This window comes from Nyctibius grandis, chromosome 17 (genome assembly GCF_013368605.1).
Source record: "Nyctibius grandis isolate bNycGra1 chromosome 17, bNycGra1.pri, whole genome shotgun sequence".
In the NCBI taxonomy this organism is placed as follows: domain Eukaryota; kingdom Metazoa; phylum Chordata; class Aves; order Nyctibiiformes; family Nyctibiidae; genus Nyctibius; species Nyctibius grandis.
In genome coordinates this window covers 4,726,381-4,748,648 of record NC_090674.1, presented here as the reverse complement: position 1 = coordinate 4,748,648, position 22,268 = coordinate 4,726,381, and the positions used below count along the sequence as shown (strand labels likewise).

General features: G+C 46.3%; 1 protein-coding gene across 3 annotated transcripts; it reads left to right on the top strand.

Annotated features, from left to right (window-relative positions):
* The first annotated feature begins 3,016 nt into the window (after positions 1-3,016).
* PIK3CD (phosphatidylinositol-4,5-bisphosphate 3-kinase catalytic subunit delta) lies at positions 3,017-21,819 on the top strand. Of its 3 annotated transcripts, none has more exons than XM_068414697.1 (22): positions 3,017-3,157; positions 4,437-4,665; positions 5,075-5,304; positions 6,153-6,332; positions 7,073-7,135; positions 7,450-7,539; positions 7,992-8,213; positions 11,306-11,402; positions 11,806-11,936; positions 12,870-12,929; positions 13,135-13,299; positions 14,132-14,253; positions 14,416-14,559; positions 15,248-15,347; positions 15,793-15,971; positions 16,182-16,291; positions 16,801-16,879; positions 17,134-17,301; positions 18,101-18,224; positions 19,966-20,111; positions 20,369-20,501; positions 21,071-21,819. In XM_068414697.1, the coding sequence occupies exons 1-22, from the start codon at positions 3,017-3,019 to the stop codon at positions 21,206-21,208; spliced, it is 3,051 nt and encodes a 1,016-aa protein (XP_068270798.1). In that variant the 3' UTR covers positions 21,209-21,819. The 3 variants fall into 3 exon arrangements, with proteins under 3 accessions (XP_068270798.1, XP_068270797.1, XP_068270795.1); XM_068414696.1 differs by having other exon boundaries at positions 6,986-7,135; XM_068414694.1 differs by having other exon boundaries at positions 6,986-7,135; positions 13,132-13,299.
* Positions 21,820-22,268: the final 449 nt, after the last annotated feature.

Sequence of the window (22,268 nt, the reverse complement as noted above, 5' to 3'; positions counted from 1 at the left end):
TAATGCCACCTCCAAAATAAATGATGTTAGCAGGTATTCAAGAAGGCAGCAAAGCCATCCTTCTGGCATAAAAGGCTGCTGCTGGCTGAATGTCCAGGCTCAGAGTGACTCTTGGTGGCAGTCGGCAGGGGATGGCTGTGAGCTCTCAGCCCAGCTTGCTGCGGGTCCTGTAGGCTGGCTCGAGCATCAGGTCTGACCTGCTGTGCCGGAGGCCCTGCTCAGCTGGGGTGACTGGGGCCGCACAGCGGACACACGCACCTCTGCGGGCTGTCTGTCCCTGAGGCTGTGTTTCTAGCACCTCTCCCCAGCATGTGTTCATTTTTAGATGAATAAATAGCCAGGTTGTCAATACTTGTCAGCAGGCAGAGCTGCAAAGGCCAGTCTTACCGTGAGCTTCTGTTGGTTGCATCCACGTCACAGGACTGGAGCTTGAATCAGGATTTTTTACGTGATGCCACAAGAGAAGCAGATAGCGCATGTTTTTGCTGTGTGATTAAGTGGCTGGTGCCTGGGGGTGAGTATCCAGCCAGCCTTGCAAGGGGGGAGTCCCCCTGCAGAACTCCCCCACCCAGTCACAGTTTGACTTGCTTGCGTGTCGCTGGAGGCACACTTACCTGCTACGGGAGTTTTCCCAGTCTGTTCTTGGAGGGGAATTTGTGGGTTAATTTTACAGTCTATCAATGCTCAAATGACTTGCCTGCAGTGTACCGCGGACCTGTTTTACCCCGCGACCTCCACCAAAAAAGCACACCCAAGTTTAAAACACCTTCAGAGCACCCACTGAAGTGGGTCTGCACCCATGAAGGCTTAGGGTTGGTTCACATCTGCTAAGTGTATTTGCTTGTGGGGTAAAAACATGTCAAGCACGTGTGTACATTAAAATTCCCGTGGTCTCCTCCCCCAGCTAAGCTGATGCCTGCAATGAAAGTGACTTCCTGCTGTCTCCCACGCGACACGCGTCACCTGAGAGCTCTGCGCCACTCGTTTCTTATGAACTTGAAAGGTATTTTTGTAGTCCTGGGGTTTAGTAATTTTGTAATCTGTCCGTGGGCGTTAGGGCTTCCGTGTCTGTCTAAGGCTGCAGCCTCACAGAGGTTTGTGGAACGCTGCTCTGTGTGTGATCTTGCTGCTTTTTTTTCTTTTTCTTTTTTTCCTCCCCCTCTCAATAGCAGTTGTATGTTGTAAACACCAGAGCTGTGGTTGATAAACTTCATGAGAGGAGATTTGCGTTAGTGTGTTTTATGTTGACTGCTGGCTTGTTAAATACTGACTGGGTAATGTCCAGGTACTGAGCAACTTGAACTTGACCTTGTAGTGCTAATAGCTTCGAGAAGGTACTTCATATCCGATGGGATGTGGCATCAGGTAGAAACCCTCAGCAGAAGGAAGCAGTTCAGCCATTGTTGTGTCTTCCATCACTGCTGGGCAGTAGAGTCGTGCCAGTTTGCTGCCATTGGGAAAGGCTGAGGTAGCAGATATTCTAGAAACTTGCTGGTTTTATTGTTAATGAGCAGAAGACGAGGGAAGCTTGTTTTGCTTTATTCAAACTTGTAAGCCTTGCCTCCTCCCCATTTTACTTCCCGCCCTCTTAAGGCACATGGGTGGTTTTGTGGTCTCTCTATCTGGTCCCTGTGTGATACAGCGTGTGCGCTGAGGAAGCAGGACAGATACAACACAGCTCGTGTTTCTGGGAATCCTGACCTCACCGCTGATGGGGAAGCGTTGTGCTCCCAGGCGCTGGCAGATAAGATGCTGGGCTTCTTGTCGTACTGAAGCACGGGGCTGGCTCACGAGAAGCTGCCAGCAGGACTTCATGATTTGGGAGACCCAAATCTTCAGCAGCATGTTGCTCAGTTTCTTTCTAAGTTTGTACACTGTCTGACAGCTGCAAAGCTGTGTTTTAAGTTGTGAATGAGCAACTTCTGTACTCGTTTCATATGCTGAGGATAAGTGACACTTAGAATTGCTCCGGGCACGTGCAGGGCTGAATTTAGAACCAGCAGAGTCAGGCTGGCAGGAGGCTGAAGCCTTGGTTTCCACAGCAGCTATGAGCCATGGCTATGTGAGCACCCTCCAGGCTGTACTGCTGGCGTGTTTCTCTGCTGACCTGGTGGAAAAACTCTCTGGTAAGTGAGAGGGAATTTAGGTGAGCTGGTTTCTCTGCTGAGGTGCTTGAAGGGAGTTAGAGCCGCTTTTCTGCCTTTGGTATTACATGTCTTTGAGAGAGAAACCATACGACAGGCTTCTGCTGAATGCCTTCTGTTTGAGCTGTTCATGCGTGCACTTATCATGTGTTTGAAAACAACAGTTTATACCTGAGAGCGTTCAAATTCTTTTTCTTCTGTTCGTGTTCTTTGGATGCTCTGAGAATAAATTGTAGAGCCCTGCCAAGTGAAAGGATGCAGATGGAATTAACAAACCTGTTTTGATCGCTTTAGCCTTAGATTTCTTTTTTGCTGTACTTATTGAGGGGGGATATACAGTGGAGTATTACTTGTTTGTGTGTATAAAAATGCATGCAACCAGCAATACCTTTTTCTCCCTCTTGCAGACTGGAACTGAGCTCAGGAAAAACAACGTGGAGCTTGGAGCATGTGGCCTGAGGATTGCCTTGCAAAGCCGAGGGTAGGGACTCCTTGTTTCTGTTGGCTGCTTGGTTGTAGATGCACTATCGGGACAAGTGCCTTCGTTCTCAAGTGAAGATAATTATTTAATTTCTTTGTCAAATAAAGATGTAGGTTAATCCCAGTCTAGAAGAAATTAAGAAAGGGTTACATTGAAATAGAAGCAAATTCTATAGCAAGAATGCCTCTGTGGCTTAAAGGCACTGGACTGGAAATTTGACTCAGGTGCATGTTTTCCTGAGCTATGGGGATATACTAACCTTCCTTTCTTTGGGTCTTTTTGCACATTAACTTTCTACAGAGCCCGACACACATCTGAGGAGATATTATATAGTCAACAGCAACAGACTTTTTCCCCTTTTCTTGCAGGTGGTAGCTAAGAAGTGAGCAGGATGCCCCCAGGCATTTACTGCCCTATGGAATTCTGGTCCAAGGGGGAAAACCAAAACATCCAGGTGGACTTTCTGCTGCCCACAGGCATCTACTTAAACCTCTCTGTGTCCTGCAATGCCAGCTTGGGCACCATCAAGCAGGTAACGGCCTTGTTCCACAGTCTTATCTGCAATTCTTAGAACTAGGAGTCTGTTCTTGGGGAGCACCTGGGGAAACGTGTTGGGTGTTAACTCAGCGCAAGTTGAGGTTCTTCTGTGTTGCTCTGAGGCAGTTCCTTGTGACAGCCCCTGCAATCCACTAAACCCACGTCTAGCTCCTGAGACTGCCAGCAACAGGGTGCTGCTGGGGGTGCCAGCGGTGTCGGGCTCGATTCTCTGGGTCCTTGTCCAACCTTGGGATGAGAATTAGAGTAACTATGGAGTGAGGGCAGATCTGAGTTGGCCACGCAGGGCTTGTGGACTGTGTGTTCAATTACTGCTCACCTGACCCAACCAGTCCCCACACTGGGTTTTTCATTATGAAAGCTCTTGTGTATGGGTATGCAAGTAAGAGAAGTTGCCCCCAAATAGTCAAATACAGATGCTGGACTGACTCGGAGTACTCAGGATGCCAGCCCAGCCTTCTCTTGCCTCACAGAAATTGAATACTGAAAATTGGGAACGGTAATGGGAGAGAGGATTTTTCTTAGTGCTTCGTTTGAGGAAATAAAATGCTGTAGTGAAACCACGTGTGAACGAAATGTGGCTGCTTCCTTGTTTCCCTGGGCAGGGAGTGGGGTTAGGGGAGAGTGAAGGAAAACAGTGGAAAAGGTTTTCTCTGCAGCAGCAACCTGGCCTAGATGAGTCACAGGTCACAAGGGACAGAAGCTCAGTGCCAGATTATTCCAAGTTTTCTCATGCTGCAATTTGCAGGTAGAAAAAACCCAAACACAAAACCAACCAAAAAAACCCGTAAGCAGAGCTGATTGGTTCCAGTTGTTAAGTTGCAGGTCTGTGTTTTGCAGCCAGTAGGCACACTGGGTCACACCAGAGGCCCATCTGCTCCAGGGTTTTGTCTCCTATAGCGGGTGCTTAGGATGAGAGGGAGGAAATGGAATATGAACAGTCATGTGGAAGTGGGAGCAAAGGATCTTTGGGAACTGGATAGTGTTGAGAAGACTTCAGAAAAGTTCTCGGCTCTTGTCACAGATTTCATATTACTGGGAGCAAGTTACTTGACCCAATTTTACTTCTAGTGGGAGTAATACCTCTATTTCACAAGGTTAGCAGTCAGCAGGTACTTACTGTGAGAAGGTTTGGGTGTGCGTTCCCTTCGCTAAACGGTGTATCTTGGGAGAGGGAGGTTGTGGGGTGACAGTAAGAGGATGACGAGGTTCTGGCAGTGCAGCGGTAGTTTCACCGTGCTGTTGGTCCGGCCCAGGTGGTGTGGAAGCACGCTCAGTATGAGCCGCTGTACCATATGCTCAGTGATCCCGAGGCCTATGTCTTCACGTGCATCAACCAGACAGCAGAACAGCAGGAGCTGGAGGACGAGCAGCGGCGGCTTTGTGACATCCAGCCCTTCCTGCCAGTGCTGCGGCTCGTGGCTCGAGAAGGTGACAGAGTCAAGAAGGTTATTAACTCCCAAATCAGCCTGCTCATTGGAAAAGGTCAGTTCCCCCATCGTCAGTCGCGCCAGGAGGTGTGGCAAGGGTGCTGGCTGTAGGTGAAACATGCTTCTGTCCTCGACAGCCTTGCTACGTGTGGAATAGCGATGGAGCCCTGCTTATGCAGGAGGTGAAATTAGCAGTTTGGTCTCTGGTGGATCTGGTAAGGGAACAGTGTGTGCGCAGGCCCAAGAAGAGTGATCTTTCCTGCTGGCAGAAGGCTGTAGTAACTGAGTCGGTGCAATTGTACATGGTAAATAAGCGATTATTAGTAGCTTGGCTGACTGTTCTCCTTTTGGCCAAATATTATGCATGTGTTTAGGAAGACTGTTTCACAGGCACTTGATTATCAAAGGCTGATTTCTCCCATTGGGTGCAGATGCTTATTTTGCCTTTCTGTCTCTCCACTTAGGTTTGCATGAGTTCGACTCTGTGCAGGATCCAGAGGTGAATGATTTCCGCACCAAAATGTGCCAGTTCTGTGAGGAAAGAGCAGCAAAGCGGCAGCAGCTCAGCTGGGCAGCTTGGATGGAGTACAACTTTCCCTTGCAGCTGGAGCCCATGGCCAAAGCCCTTGGGACTGGTCCTCTACAAACCACCACCAAGAACATTTTTGTCAACGTCAAGTTTCAGTCTGGCGGGGTAAAGCACAAACTTTTCTGTGACAATGTTTAACTGGTTTGTGCTTTCCCTTTGGGAACCTTTGGGCATTTGGAGACAGAATAATGTGTGCGTGGACAGTGTTTCTGTATGTTCAGTGTTCATCTTCATTCTCCAGATTCCTTTGCCTGTGGAAGTGGTTGGGAGGGAGACTCTGAGCCTCCAACCAAGGGAGCTGCTCCCCTTCCTGAACATGCGTTGGGTGTACTGGTTAGCTCGTAGCTGAGGTTGCTGCATGCACATGTGGTGGTGTAAGGCTTTTTGATTTTGGGTAGGAGAGGGGCACAGAATCCAATACATGCCTTTCCTTTTGAAGCCCAAGAGTCTGCTCAGCTCATGCTCAGCGTACACTGCTTGCAAGCGTCGGTCTGTGTTGCCCATGGGCCCCTGTTCTTTCCTGCTACCCTTGGTTAGTGTGATTTTTGCATGTTGTGCCTGGGCATGAAGCAGGAGCCACCCTCACAGGAGAAGGGCTTTCCAGAGCAGTTTGTGGGAGCATGGTGACCCTAGCCACCCTCTGCCTTGCTGGTGAAATGAGAGTGGGAAGATTTTTAATGACTAGCAACCACTTGAACTGGTGATTCTACTTAAACTGGACTTGAAGTTCCTGATCTCCAGCCTTGCGCTTGCGCTGCTGAAACATGCTCCTGCCCAGTTTGGCAAACATCCCTACTTATTTGCTGATGTGTGTGGGGGAGTAATTCTGCCTTCCTATCCTTCTCTTTATCGCCAGCAATGGAATGTTGTTACCTGTCCGCTGAGCTGCTGCTTGTACTGGTTTCAGCCCTTTGCTGCTATGTGACAGTGTATGCTGTGTTGTTGGGTTGCAGGAGAGCTTCACTTTCCAGATCTCCCCGAAGGAGTTCCCCTTCACATTAATGAGCTATGCTATCAAGAAGCAGGCTACTGTCTTCCGCCATGAGACAGTGGAGAACCCAGAGGACTACACCCTGCAGGTGAATGGGAAATGTGAATATCTCTATGGAAACTACCCTCTGTACCAGTTCCAGGTGAGCCTTTTGTCTTGCTTTATCAATCAGTCTGTTCCCATATGGCCCCTTCTGGCTGGGAGGGTGGACTGAGGCATGTCATCCTCCATCAAGGAGGCAATGCAGTTTACAGGAATGCAACACACCAGTGGCAGGACCTGGATGCTACTTAGGGCAAGGGATACTTCTAGCAACCTAACCGATCCTTATGGTCTTGGGGGCTAGTGATCTAAGCGTGTCCCTGGGTACCAAGTGCTGTGTAAATGCATTTATAGATGATGGGTCTGGAAACGTCTGTTTGCCTGCACGGTGGGCTGGGGCTTCTCTTCCTGAAAGTTGGTCAAGTAACCCTGTATCCTGTGTTCCCCTGGCAGGGCAAACCGCTGTTGGGAGTGCTGAATCCTTCTCAGTGTTTTCCCTTTATGCAGCCATTTGAGTCAGTCAATGAAATGCCAGCTATAAAAGGCACTTTATTTTCTCAGTTCTGGCAACATGAGTCCAGTGAGTTGCAGGTTTATAAAGCTAGAGGAGATAAATTAAAACTTATTTTTAATCATTGCTGTGTCCTTTCCTTACTCCTTCCACCTGTTCCTACTTCAGCCAGTTCTGATTTGCTTGACTGCTCTTGCCTGCCTGGCTGTTTCATCCTCGCTGACTCTGTCCTCTCTTTGCAGTATATTCGCAGCTGCCTGCACCGAGGCCAGACGCCCCACCTGACCATGGTACACTCCTCCACTATCATTGCTATGAGGGATGAGCAGACCAACTGCATTGCCAGCCCCCCGAAGATGATTGCCAAGCCTCCCCCGCTCCCAAAGAAAAAGGTAAAAGGGGGCAGTGACACAGTGGGGTCACCCTCAACTCCTGGAGATGCTGATCTTGCCTGGGAACAGCAGCTGGTTCTCCCTGCCTCTCTCAGGACAGGTTCCTAGCTAGGGTCTAAGAGCTGGGAATTTCCAGTCAGCCTTCCAGCTCCCTCCACAACTTCCCTGGCTGTCACAGACTTCGTGCTGCCCACCTGCAATGCAGTGAGCTTTTCTGTTGGAGCAAAAAGCACGTGATGAGAGATGAGGTCTGGCACTGGCTTGAGAGGTCTTTGTTGTGTCTCTTTCTGATCGGACGCCTCTTCTCTTTCTAGCCAAACTATGGTTCTCTCTGGTCCTTAGAGCATCCTTTCTACATTGAGCTGGTGCAAGGCAGCAAGGTCAATGCAGATGAGAGAATGAAGGTAGGTACTGACTCAGTCTCGGGTTTTGGTTTTGTGTTTTGGCTTTCCCAGTTGCATCTGTCTTGTCTGTGTGGTGAGGAAAGCAGGGCTGACACGTGATCCTCTGTTATGCTTCATTCAGCCTTTGGGCAGTTTCTAAACCGCAGCACAACAGGAAGGGGAAGGGAACCTGCTAGCCAGCAGCCCAGCAATAGAGCCATGTGTTGTTAGAAACACTCTCCTGCAGAAGTTTCTGAGTAGCAAACAGAGCTGCTGCCCTGTGGTGATATTAGTTGACAGTGGTATGAAGATTAAGGAACTTAATGTGTCAATGAATCGGGAAAGAGACAGGAGTAAGGCATCCTGTCCAGGGGAGTGGATGCCCTGTCCCATTCCTCTTCTAATCATGTGCTTAAGCAGACAGGTCAAGTCCCTCTGGATTCATGATATTCTCTTATTTCTCGTTCCCTCAGCTGGTGGTGCAAGCAGGGCTCTTTCATGGCAATGAGATGCTCTGCAAGATGGTGTCAAGCTCTGAAGTGAATGTCTGCTCAGAGCCAGTGTGGAAGCAGAGACTGGATTTTGATATCAACATCTGTGATCTTCCCCGTATGGCGCGGCTCTGCTTTGCCCTCTATGCTGTCATCGAGAAGGCAAAGAAGGCACGTTCCACCAAGAAGAAGTCCAAGAAAGCTGTAAGTACAGCCAGTGTGGGACTGAGCAGGGCTTGCCAGTGCTGGAGGACTCAGGACACTGTCCTGAACCAAATGCCCTTTGCTTTCAGAAGACTTTATTAATAAAAGAGCTTACAGAGAGATGGCCAGTGACTTCTTCAACAAGAATAGGAAACTGAGGAGTGGCTGCCTGTAGGAAAGGTTGTTTAAATGTAATTTCTTGTTCAGAAAGACTATTAAGAAACATACCCAGCATCTGAATGCACATAAAGAGGAATCATTTGTGTTGGTGTCTCTGTTTTGCTGTTCCGCAACTTCCTTGTTTTGTAGTTGTGGTTAAACCATCTTCGGTGTTGCATCTCCTTTCTGGTGGGGTCTGTCATGCAAATCCCTCGTGGAGCAAAGTAACGGCTAAGAAGGGGGAAGAAAATGGGGAATGTAAACAGGGGTTACAGCAGAGCTTTAGGTGAGGTAAAATGAAAGTGGAGGATCTTCAAGGTTACTGTTAAATCACTTTGGAAGCTCTTGTTTCGAGCTTCTGAATCAGAGATGTAGCGGTATTTCTCACTTTCCTCCCCTTTATTCCAAAACTTCTAGTCCATTAATAATCCAGTCACTAACAGTAGATCTAAGTGTGGTCTGTAATTGAATTGCTGGTTTCCCAGTGTTATAACTTAAGCATGATGCCTCTAGCTCTTTGCACATGAAGAGTTTTCTTTGTGAGCAACAAATGCGTTTATTCCTCTGCAAATTATTGTTTCTGCAGCCATAAAAACCCTGTTACAATGCTTTAAACACAGGATTAGTTGTGCCATCTTTACTAGAGTGCAGAGAAATGAGGGACTGATAAATGTGACCACAGAAGATGTTAGTCTCAGTTCTGCTAGCTCCTCTTCAGTGCTGGGAGAGTCACTGAGCTTTGTTGTGTTGACAGCAAAAAGGTTCTCAGGGTTACGGTGCATTAATGTCTGGGGAGCAACAGGCAACACGTGAGTGTTGCTTTTGTGAACTAGTTTCTGGCTTGGAGACTTCAGACTGGAAATATTTTGAGGCCAGGACCAGAATCAACCTTTTTATTGTTGTGTTTTTGTTTAATAAAAGCAGAACTCCAACTCCTGCTGGAGGCTTTTGTTGAACAGAGTATCTGATTCATCCACCGGCTGCATTTTTGTGGTCACACTGGAAAAATTTTCAGTTTTGAAGCAGTCATAAGGAGTTCTGATTGACAAAACAAAACCAGCCTGATTAGCTGACTTAAGAGAATCTTTTTCATGTGTGTTCTGGTATTGGGGAAAGGTGGATGCATTCTGGTGAGCTCTTAATATAAAATCACAATATTTGCTGGAGTTGAGCTCTGCAGAAATGGATTTTTCCCAGTGGTCAGCTGCAGCTCTGAGTAAGGTGCCCAGATCTCATTTAAAATGATTGGTAAGAGGAGGTGACAGTCAGAGTGCACCCTGATTGTTGTTTTTGATTAATAATCTTTTTGCTTGCTTTGCTTACGGTACTCAGAGGTGAATTATGTGAATGTTGTTTGTGCAGACTGTCCAGAGCAGATAGGTGGGACTAAATAATTTACTACCACAAAAACAGGCATGCTTGAGACTGACTGGGGTGAGTCAGAGGGGTAATGTCACCCAGAGGGCTGGCTTTCAGTGTTTCTGTAAGTCATGCAGGAGATATTTCTGTCCTTACAATGCTGAATCGTTGCTTTGCTGGACCTTATCCACCAAAAACCTTGCCTTGTGTTTTGGCAGGCTCTGCGCTGCGGTTTGATGTCACTTACTCTGTTAGCAAAGGTTATTGCTGGTGGTGGTGTTTTGTTTGGCTTTTGCCTATGAGCTAGAAGCTGATGTCTCAAATGGGGTTTTACTGAAGATACTTGGTCTAATCAAATCAGCTCAAAGGTTTGTGAGAGGCCACTTGGAAGCGTTTCGTTTTGTTGCATTAGGGGAAAATGCTGACTTTGCTACCTCCCCCAAGTCCTTTGGTGTATCTTCAGGGTAAGCCTGATACCTTCTCTGTAATGTCTCAGTGGAACAAGATGTCTCACTGTGGTTCCCTTTGAATATTACGCTGTTTGTGGGTGCGTCTCACTAGAATTTTGCTTCACAACCTCTTTGCAAGTCAGTTTCTGTGCTAGCGTATGCCTAAGCCTTGGTGTTTTCTGAGCGGGTGAGTGAAATGCTGGCATTGCTGAAACTGTTATGTGAAGTAAATTGTTCCATTTGGGGAACCTGGCTGCAGGAAATCTTAGGTCACTTGTGGAATATGTCTGTGTGCTCTGGTGGCGGGGAGCTGGGTTAGAGCAGGGAGATGGGTTCTCTTTCTTGGCCGCGTCCCAGTCACTTTACTTGGTGGAGTCTCCCACCTCCAAAATGATGCTGGCTTGTGTGACTGGGTTGGGCTTGTGGGTTATATTTTGAGGGATGTGAGAGGGGGGATTGGCAGTGTGAATTTTGATTTCTATAGTGTTTATTATTGTACAAAGGAGCCATGCCTTTTCTTCCCATTATCGGATATATCCAGCATTCTTTGCCTAGTTTTCTGAAGTCATGCTGACTCTGTGTTCCCTGTTTCAAAATTAAGGTTCTTAATTATATATATATAAGTATATATGTTGTAGCGCCTTCAAATGTCAAGTGTAGAGTTGCAAGGCCTTACTGGAAACTTAGAGATTCTTCAGCTCTGCAAAATATTGGGTGATGAAGTTTTAGGTGTGTTTGTGGGGAGTGTTTGGTGCCATTCAGCATTACACAAAAGACCCCAGGTTTTGGCAAGTATCTGAATTTGATGCCATCTTGTACTCTGATTTTAGGAGAACTTAAGAGGTAAGCAGACAGGCCTGGCTGCCTGGGTGGTGTGTTCTTTACAGCAACTCTTTGGTGAGGGGGTGCCTACATACCCTTGAATGGGGAGTTACCTGCCTGTAGCAGTCTGTGTAGCAATTTGCAGACTTGGAAAAGATCAAGACTATATAACTTCTTATTCCTGGCTATTCTGAGGGGTTTGCTTTGCATGGAGATATCTCACTTTCTTGTTAGGTCTTCTCTTACCTTCATCCAGCTTTTGCAGTTACAGCACCCAAATGAGCTGCTTGCTTTGCTTCGCAGGACTGCCCGATCGCCTGGGTGAATGTCATGCTCTTTGACTATAAGGACCAGCTGAAAACAGGGGAGTGCTGCTTGCCCATGTGGTCCTCCTTTCCAGGTACGTCAGGAGATAGAGCTACTGTGTTGGTTTGTGTCTTTAGTCTCCACCCCAATGGCAGGAGATGCCCTGCACTCCGCATTGGTCTCCGCTGGGCTGTAGGAGGGGCCATAATGGTTCAGACTAGCAGACCCAGTATGATTACTGCTCTATATTGTGATGGCATCTAGAGCCCTGCCAAGATGAAGGGCTTGTTTTGCTTGGCATTGCACGTATGACATAAGAGGTAGCTGCTGTCCTAAAGATGTCATGTATAGTTCACTTGTGAGAGGTCAGGAAAATGAAGTGAGCTGCTCAGGGCCAGGCAGTGTCCAGCGCAGAGCTGGAAACAGTCTGTGCTCTGCCTTCTGGACCAAACCATCAGAAGATTTGGGTTCATGGGTTCTTGTACTTTGCTTTTCAGATGAGAAAGGGGAACTTCTGAACCCCATGGGCACAGTACAATGCAACCCCAACACAGAAAGTGCAGCAGCCTTGGTCATCTGCTTCCCCAGCGTTGCATCACACCCTGTGTATTACCCGTCATTTGAGCAGGTAGGAGACATGGACATTTTTTTTTGGGAGGCACAGAAATTCCCTAGCTTTGCTGGTGCAGGAGCATACAGTGTCACTGTCTCTTGGGTAGCTGTTGACAGGGACCGAGTACAAGGAAACTTGATGACTAGATATTGTTTATTGAAAATTTGATGACTTCTCTTAATTAGCGGACCTTTGAGTGAATACTTTTCCAAGCTGTGAATTACTGAGGTAAAGCTGCTCTTACGCATGAGCATTTGTTTAAAAAAATGGGTTTAACTGAGCTGCCTTTAAACTGCAGCAGCGTTAGGCTTTATAGGAAGGAAGAGGAATAAAAGGGGAAATGAGTGTGAGTAGACAGCTCCTTCCCTTTCAGCACAGGGTGATAACATGCCGTGTGGTGTGGGGATTTTCCATCTGTCACTGCAACTGGGCACTTAAAATGGAAGACGAAATGTGCCTGTTACAGGAAAGAAAGGAGATGTGCTCTGCCAGGGACATACACACATGCTCCTCCATGGTGCATGTTCTGGCTCAGAAGCTTTAATGGATTGTGCCGGTGCGAAGGGTGGCTTGGGCAGCGCTGCCTGCTTGGCAAACACACACCAGCGCTCAGGATCTGGAATGGCTCATGTTAGCCTGGAGCTCAGGGACCCAGAGCCCCTGTTCACAAACTACGAGTGTGCAGATGTGCCCTTTCTGGGGGAAGGACTCATCCCTTCATTCTTGTTACTACCAGGGAAGGGGCTCTATGGCCAGTTAGGTTACACCTCTGAGCAGAGGGGTCCTGCTGAGTAACTTACCGACACTTGAGCTGCGAGAGGTGTGATTCTATTCTCCAGAGGTGGCAAGTGACTGATCTCTAACGCAGCATAAATGCCTGAAGTGATGGTGAGCTAGAAGTACAGAGGAAATGAGGAGCCTTTCTCAAACTCTTTATTTGTGTCCCAGCTGCTGGAGTTGGGGAGGAACGGAGAACAACCCCGCGCTGCACCAGAAGATCCTGAGGAGGTGAGTCTTCTGGCGTCAGTTTTTCAGCTATGTGCAAGCCTGGTTTCATAGATCAAGTTATATGTTTCCCCCTTAGCCCCAACCAGCTTTTTTCACCAACCTGGGTCATTCCCCAGTCCTACAGGGTCTCTCTGGGCTGAGCAGGTCCTCTGGGTTGAGACTGAGCCCTGTGTATGCTCTTTCCTGTGATTCCCATCTGCAGAAGCTGCAACTGAAGGAGATACTGGAGCGGAGGAGCCACACTGAACTATATGAGCATGAGAAAGACCTGGTGTGGAAGATGAGGTACGATATCCGTGACCAATACCCACAAGCTTTGGCAAAGCTCCTTATCATCACCAAATGGAACAAGCATGACGATGTTGCCCAGGTGAGGATGCTGGGGTTGGCAGCCAAGGCTCCCTTTTTGATCCATGTTTCAGTGTCTACATTCCTGTGTTGTGTTTGGGAGGCCAGATTAGCAGGTGACGTCTGGCAACGCCCCTGTGCAAGTAGGTTTTGTGTCAGTGAGGCTGAGGAAGATGTTCTGTTCTCAGCCAGTCACTGCGAATGTATGCTGGGTGGTACCCAGCTGAGTTGAGGTTCAGCTCTTCTGGGCTCCGTTTGGCTTTGTGCGCTGTCCCAGACTCATTACTGACCAACAAGGTCTTGCCTATTCCCTCTAGAAACAAGGGAATAGATCAAGACAAGATCTGTTTAATTCACAGCAGAAATAGGATCTGGATTGGATATTCTTAACTGATAGTGAGAGACCAGCACAAGCTACCTCAGGGGGTCAGTGAATCTCTTCCACTGAGAACATCAGACATCAGTTAGGGATGGTCTCTGTGCTGCTCAATCCCTCCTTACTTCAAGAGCTTTGACAGGATCTTCGAAAGGTCCTTTTCTAGTCTACATTATTATGCTGCAGAAAAGAGCTTTTCCCAGAGAGCTCATTCCACTAATGGTGTTACAGCAAATGTAACCCTGCCCTGGGCTTGGATGGCTCCCCCTGTCAGCCTTCCTGGAGGGTGTAGACTGATGGTTTTTGAGCTGGTGTCTGCAAACTTGCTCTGAGGCATCTATAAATAGTGATTAATATCGTGGTTTTACCCCTCCACAAAGGAGCTGCTCTTCCATCAGTAGAATTTTAGGTTGGGTTTTTTTTTTATCCATTGTCATAAAAACCTTGTTCTTTTTCTATTTCTTTTTTTCCCTTACAGATGATTTCCCTGCTTCAGACCTGGCCAGAATTGCCTGTCCTGAATGCCTTGGAACTGCTGGATTTTAGCTTTCCCGACCGTTATGTTGGTTCCTTTGCCATCAACTCATTAAAGAAGCTGACGTAAGTGTTCACCAGAAGGGATGTGTGGAGCCCCTTTCTATTTATGTTCAGGGCTGCTGAGGGGGACTGTGAACAAGGCTGACAGTCTTATCGTTACAGTTTTTGCAAGTACACTTGTTGCAGTAAAGATAAGGTGGTCTTATTTTTCCTTTCTGTCCCCAGAGATCATGAATTGTTCCAATATCTGCTACAGCTTGTCCAGGTGCTAAAGTATGAATCCTACTTAGACTGTGAATTAACCAAGTTCCTGCTGGACAGGGCATTATCCAACCGCAAGATCGGCCACTTCCTCTTCTGGCATCTGAGGTACAGAGCAAATATTTTTAGGCTTTTTCTCAGTTATCGAGTGAAACCAGCATTTACTGGTTTTGTCACGGCTCTGTGAAGTGAGACAGCAAGCGTGTCTGTATGTATCGATGCCAGGGTATTTATTTAAAGGCTACTGGCTGTCCTTTAACGAGTGTCTTTCATCAAAGCATTGGTGGGATTTCCTTGCTGTGATTACCAAAACCCAGGAACTGCTGTTTATTACTTGGGACACTGAATAAGGATTATTCCAGAAGTTTATTTGTTGTTTTATTTGTTTGTTTATTTGTTATTTTTTTCTTTTGTTGTGGTGGTGGTGGTGTTTGGATTAGGTTGTTTTCAGAATGCATTTATATACACATGCCTGTGAGGTGAAATTTACTTTGGCCATGCATGGCCACCTGCCAGTTCTGAGCCAGAGACTCTGAACTGTCCTTGCTCCTTAAGTAATGTTCGCAAAGGAGTGGTTAGCAGTTTAATCATCCAGAAAGATCTCTCATCACTTCAAGCAGTGGTTTTTCTACATCACGTTCTAGGGTGGGTTAATTTTTCCCCTCCCCAGTACATAGAAAGAATCTAAACAGCAGCTAATATTCTGCACCCTCCTCTCCTTGTGCTGGTGTGAATGGGAGAATTAGTCACTCGCTGCAGTGAGTCAGAATTGCTTTAACCTCCCTTCTTCCCCTAGGTCAGAAATGCATGTTCCTGCAGTTGCCTTGAGGTTTGGCCTGATCCTGGAAGCTTACTGCAGAGGCAGCACCCACCATATGAAAGTTTTGATGAAACAGGTAAAAATTGCTTTTAGCCATGACTGACTTCCCTCTTGCTTGGAGCTGCTTCTCAGCTGTTGGCTTTTGCAACTTAATGTTATCAGTAATACAAAAAAAAGCCTTTTAACTGCTATATTGGTTTTGGCATATCCTGTTAAGAGCCTGGAGTTCCCCATCATGTGTGACTTTGCTCATCTCTTACTCACCCACACACATCCCAAACTACACAGTGTGTCTGGAATGGTTTGAAATGTTCAAAGGCAGACAACTGCTGTTATTAGATGAGTTGAATGAGTTCCCATTTAGTAGGAGCTGATCACAGTGTGTGACATTGCCACAGGTTGAAGAGAAGGTAAGAGGTACAACCAAGGTTTACACTTCCCAGTAGATTTTAATAGTTTTTAAATTTTCTCCAGGAATTTCCTATTTGTTAACCCTGTTTCATCCCTCCCTTTTTTTTCAGGGAGAAGCACTCAACAAGATGAAAGCTCTGAATGACTTTGTTAAAGCGAGTTCTCAGAAGGCCACCAAGCCTCAAACCAAGGAGATGATGCATGTGTGCATGAAGCAGGAAACTTACCTTGAAGCACTTTCCCACCTCCAGTCCCCTCTGAACCCCAACATTATCCTCGCTGAAGTCTGGTAAGGAAGATAGCTGCAGCTCTTAATTTGTGCCACAGGCTTTGTTCAGCCTGTGTTCAGTAGAGCCAGGCTGCTGGTTACCCCAGGGTCCTCTTTTCTCATGGAAGTCACCAGTCCGTTAGCATTTGTAGATGCTGTTGAATTTGCAGCTTAGATGGCTGCTTTTTTAATAGATGGAAACTCTGATAGTAATATTTTTGTTTCCTCTAGTGTGGATCAGTGCACATTTATGGACTCCAAAATGAAACCTTTATGGATTGTGTTCAATAATGAAGAGACAGGTGGAGGTGGAGTGGGTATTATTTTTAAAAATGGAGATGGTAAGTCTTTAAAGGGTATGTTGTCAGAGGCATAATAGTCTCAAGTATTTATTGTAGTGAGTGGGCCTAAATAATGGACCATTAAATGTTGTGTAAATGAGGACCATCAACGTGTCTGAGTTTTTTGACAGTAAGCTGGAGATACAGTAAACTCTCCTCTCTATTTTACTTGCTGCCCTCTCCATTAAGATTTTAGCATGTAGTAGCTGGATATGCTCGCATGGTAAAAAGAGATTTGATGTGCAGTCTGAAAGAGCTACAGCAGTCCAGGCTTTGTAGGGTTAGAGTGGCTGCTGCTCACTCTTGTGACCAGACAGATGTTTTCGAAAGTGCTCCCTTGACTACTGTGGGCAGAGCTGTGGCAAAGCGGAGTAGCGTATACCCCCATTAGTGTAATTGTGTCTGAGTTAAGGTGCCTAGTAGGGTGGCTTTACACTATTACTGCACTAATAAACATTGCTCTGTGCTGATGGTCTTTACTAAACCAAAACGATTCTCTGATTCTATAGATCTTCGTCAGGACATGCTGACTCTGCAGATGATCCAGCTGATGGACATCCTGTGGAAGCAGGAGGGCCTGGACCTGAGGTGAGTAATGTGCACATGGTTGTCCTACTGCAAGGATAAATCAGGTGTGCTGAGGCCATTTTGGCTGCAAGCCTGTTTTGTCCCTGACAGGTCTGTCTGGTATTCTGTGAGCAGCTAGTCAGGTTTTGTGGTACTGAGGAGTAGAAACGCAGAATAGATACGGAGTAGATATGGCAGACAAGGGAAAGCTTAAAAGTCAACACAACCCACTTCTGGGCAAGATTTCAGTGGAAGGGTTTCTTTCATCTCTGCAGGATGACCCCTTATGGCTGCCTCTCCACAGGAGACAAGACTGGACTGATAGAAGTAGTCATGCATTCAGACACCATTGCCAACATCCAGCTGAACAAGAGCAACATGGTGGCCACTGCAGCCTTCAACAAGGATGCACTGCTGAACTGGCTAAAATCCAAGAACCCAGGGTAAGTGGGCTTACCTGTTACTCTGTGCTGCTTTACTGCTTCCAGCTGGAGACATTTCTTCTGCTTTACTCAATTTTTTCCTTCAGTTATGCATATTTCCAAGCTGTCCCACAATATCTGTGGCTGCTTCACTGCCTGGCACGCCAGAAGGCATCAGGTGGATCTCTATGGGTCTTGAACAGAAACAGAGGCATCTGGGTTATTGTTTGCAAGCTTTTTTGATCTTTGGTAGCTTAAGGTAGCGCTGTCCACAGGCTGGATCCAAACCTTGGTGTTCCCATCAGTCCTGTTACTTTCTCCAGAGATAGATAGTCAGTGTGGTGGCAGCTGGAAAAGGGGCAGAAGGAGTAACGCCAAAACTAGGAGGTGAAAAAAAGCAGCACAAAAGCTGTGTAGCTTGGGGTTTTACTAGATACAGAACCAGACAGCAGCAATACATCAGTGCTACTCTAAGGTAGCAGGGCACCAACAGGTGCCATTCTAGGAGCCCACTTTGTCTTTTGGATCTGTGAAGATCTAGAAATGAGTTAATTTAGTTGAGACTAAACCATTTTTGTTAAGATTGTAGACACAACCTTAGCCAGACCTCTCCAATCACAGAGTTGTTACTGCAGCTGGTTTTTGTAAAGCATGGATGGGAGCACTGCCTGTGGAGAGCACTGCAGACATTCAGCCATGTGATTCCCTTATCTTCTCCTGCAGGTTTGCTTGGGGGACGCTATAAAAACAACTTTCCAGTGGTGAAGTACTGGTGTTCAATGTAAAATTCTCTTTCAATCTTTTTTTTTACCCTCTTTAGCGACGCATTAGAACAAGCTATAGAGGAGTTCACTCTCTCCTGTGCTGGGTACTGCGTGGCAACGTACGTGCTGGGGATAGGTGACCGGCACAGTGATAACATCATGATCCGGGAGACTGGACAGGTATGGGGACACTGCTGCTGGTGAAGCACTGCAAGAGGGGCGTGAATGCTACTTAGCAATGGACAGATACATCCCAGTGCAATCCTACTGCTAAGGACTGTACCTCGCCTTCCGGCCGAGAGGCAGACTGGACAAATATTCTCAATAGCTTCTATCATTAAGAGGGTAAATATAGTTTTATAATTTGAATTACAGTTCTGTAAGCATCACTGCCAGCAGCTGCCGCTGTTAATACCCACTTTGAAATTACAGTGGAGCAATTCCTACCTCTCAGACCTAAAACTCTCTGCAGATGCAAACTCAAGCACTGTGCCATCAGTCTGAAGACTTACTTGGCTTCAGCAGAGTCACAAATCGCTTGTAGTTGCTAGGTAAGATCCTTGGTTACGTACCCAAGGTGATGTATTTGTAGTCCTCCTCCTAGAAAAAATGTTTGGTGGGTTTTTTAAAAAAAAAAAAGAATGCCAGTGATCAGTACATGGTTTTAATTTCACACTGATACCTGTACTGATTCCTTTACTTCTCTATTACACAACACTAGCTACCAGAGTTTATATCTTCTCATACACTGTTTGGAAGACAAAGGGCAAAACTAGGCAAAATAAAATCCCTTTGGTAACAGGGCATGTACTAAACTACATCAGTAATATTTAGGTAAAGGGGAAGTCTAAGCTATCTTTCTTGTTTAATTGTGAATTCTACAAAGCCTGAAACAACCCTGTGCTAGACACTGCAAGGTAAGTCTCCTGCAGGTCCAGGGAAGTCAGCTAGTTAGTTAGAATTTGAAAGTGAGAAATGGGCTCCTGGTGTTTTGAGACTCCTATCTCTCAGGTATGCGCAACTGCCCGCACTGTTCCTGTGTAACATCCCCCTCTTCTGCGTCTTATTCCCCTAAATCAAGCAGTCGTGCTCAAAGAAACCTTGCACTGCCTTTGTTTTGGGGTCACAGCAGGGACAGAGACACTGTGTCATTTGCTAACAAGACACTAACCTCCCTCCCTGGGCTGTGGCTAGCAGCAGCCCTTACCTCGGGGCTGCCTCTTCTCTCCATTAAAAAATACTACAAAAAAAATAGCTACAAAACTGTTTGTGCAGAGCAGAGGCTGCTCAGTTCTGTGTCCACGTGGGGGAGCCGATGCCCTGCAGTGTTACAGCCCTGGGTGTGTGTATTTAGGGTTTATAGGAGCTGTGCAAAACTGCCATAGTGTGCCTGGTTCTGCCCATGATCCTCCTTCCCATCACTGCACTGGTGGTGCAGCGATTTCACTGTGCTTGGTATTCAAAAAAAAAAAAAAAAAAAAAAAAGAGGGAGAAAAAGAAAAAAAAGCCTTTCCTGCACAAGTAATATTTTGTAGTAACCTCAAAACAGGACGTCATCTTTCCACCCACTGTCTGGGACTGCAGCCTGCACTGGTAGGGTGCCCATTGTAGTTCTCTTTCTGCTCCTACCAGTGGCACACTAAGGCTTTACAAAAGCCTGAAATTTTTTCAGATATACCAAGTATTGAAGAGGGGTAAGTACCTTTTCGGTCCTATCCAACATCTAATTACACCAGAGAAAAACTTGGCAAGTAACTAATGCCTCTTTTCCCAAAGGAGTGCCATAGGAGAGGTCATTTTCCTCCCTTCCAAAATCCTGCAGTCAGTATCTTTTGAATACAGTAACTGTGAAGAGAACTCAACACTGATCAACTGAAATAGATACTATTCTGAAAACCATTTTTTTCTTCCTTATTTTCAGCTGTTCCATATTGATTTTGGTCACTTTTTGGGGAACTTCAAGACTAAATTTGGTATCAATAGAGAACGCGTTCCTTTCATCCTAACCTACGACTTTGTGCATGTCATCCAGCAAGGAAAAACCAACAACAACGAGAAGTTTGAAAGGTAAGTGTGAGCAGTTAAACTTGACTTAAGCTTTTTAAGCTCTGAATTTTCAGAAGTTATTTCTGCCAATGATATGTAGCTGATAGCTGTGTGTACACATGAAAGCAAATAAATTATTATCTACCTGTTAGAGCAGGTGAAAGAGCTTGTTAATCATCAATGCAGACAGCAGAGTTCAGACTCATACCTGGTCCTGCTTTATAAAATGGTACAGCTTGCATCCTTCATTCCTTTGCCTCATCTTCCTTTCTCAACAGATTCAGGGGTTATTGTGAAAAAGCCTACATGATTCTGAGGCGCCACGGTCTTCTCTTCCTGCACTTGTTTGCACTGATGAAAGCTGCTGGCCTGCCAGAACTCAGCTGCTCTAAAGACATTCAGTATCTAAAGGTAAGAGAAGCAGAGCCCAGATAGGGCTAAAACTGAATACCTGATCTTGTAGCTCAGTGAGGAGGAGTTCAGCATGTGAGGGCATATTCTTTGAAGCAAATGAGTTCCAAAAATCATGAGTAGACGTCCATCGTTCATGTGCAGGACATCAGAAATGCCAGATACTCTTGCTCAGGAAGTAACTTCAGATTCTTTGGCACAAAGGCAGTAGGTACCTTGTAGGACCAGCTTGCAGGGAAGGAGGCAGAGCTCTCTGGTTGTGTATCATCTCCTGTTCCCAGCTTGTCTCTTAAACAACAGCCCTGGCCAGCTGAAGGACAGTAGCTTTGTACAAGAGCACTAAGAACCCCACTGTTCCCCCACATAGGAGTAGGATGCATGTATTTATCAGAATGAAAAAACCTTGTGCATAACTTATTTAAAACAATACCTGGCTACTCATTTCCTACTCAGTGCTCCTCCTTTCAGTGGAGTAATTTCTTAGCGAGTAAACACTTTAGTAGTGAAGCAGTTAATTGTTCAGTTGCACTTTCAGTGAGGGTACACTGATTTTTGCCTCTCACCTTCAGGATTCCCTGGCTCTTGGGAAAACAGATGAGGAGGCACTGAAGCACTTCAGACTGAAGTTTAATGAAGCCCTGCGAGAGAGCTGGAAAACCAAAGTGAACTGGCTGGCACATAATGTGTCTAAAGATAACAGACAGTAGAGCAACATCAGCCTGCACACTTGCTCTGAGACAAGGTAATACCTGCACTGAGTCCAGCAATTGTGGACGGGTTTTTAGACTGCTGGATGTTGCCATGTTGAAGATCCTGCACCTGCATTCCCAGAGATTGACATATCTCCGTGACCGAGAAATTGTTGGGCTGTCGTCAGCCACGTGATGGTGTCTGCTGTAGATCTTTGGGGGACAAGGGAGAGATGTGAGGCAATAAAATTACTGCGTACAGTGAGAGGTAGGTAGATGTACTGTATCCTTCAGCACTTGTTAAGCTTCAAATACATCTAATGGAGGAGTTCAGACAGTTGTAACATCCTTCCAGTGTGTTAATGTGTCTATTTCTATTTTCTTGAAAATTCAGCTGAACACTGAGAGCCTCCTACCCCTGTAGCTCATATAATACAACCCATCGTCTAGGTCCCCACCATTACAGCTCAGAGGCATTAACTTCACCACGTGATCGCTCCTCCTACCCTGTTTCAGTGTACGCCAAGGTAGGTCAGCTTAAATCACCACTGAAGCTGACTTGGACAAATTGTTTTACTCTGCATTGTGACAGGGTAAAAATATCCATGCTGTTGTATTACTGTCTCTCTGCTACAGAGTCCAAAGTGTTCTGAAACTGAACTGGAACCCACCTATTGCCGTCAAAAAAAATGATGCCACAAGAACAGGCTTGGATTGGCCAGTGGGTTGTTAGGGATTTCTTTTGTTTGCTTTCCTAAGTCAGACTTGAGTTGAGCCTCAAGCAATTCTTGGGGTTTCTGTGTTTGTTTATTCTGTTTTTAAGCCTGAAAACAGTAAGATTGCATTTTCAAAATTGGCATGTAACACTGGTTGCTACACGTACCTCCCATTGGGGTACATTAGAGCTAGTTTGCCACCTGGTTTCCCTGTAATACTTGCGTGCGGGGCACTGGCCTCCACCTACGTCATCACTGGGATCCAACACTGTAATTCCAGTGTCAGCTGGGACAGATGGTACCATTCTGTGCCTGTTACTTGCCCAGTCTGCCTTCCTGTGTAAGGACAGAGGAGTGCCGGA

Coding starts and splice junctions, on each gene's coding strand:
- PIK3CD (XM_068414694.1), top strand. CDS start 3,017: ATGCCCCCAGGCATTTACTGCCCTATGGAATTCTGGTCCAAGGGGGAA. Junction 14,254..14,415: donor AACTCATTAAAGAAGCTGAC/GTAAGTGTTCAC, acceptor TTCTGTCCCCAG/AGATCATGAATTGTTCCAAT. Junction 20,112..20,368: donor AACAACGAGAAGTTTGAAAG/GTAAGTGTGAGC, acceptor CTTTCTCAACAG/ATTCAGGGGTTATTGTGAAA.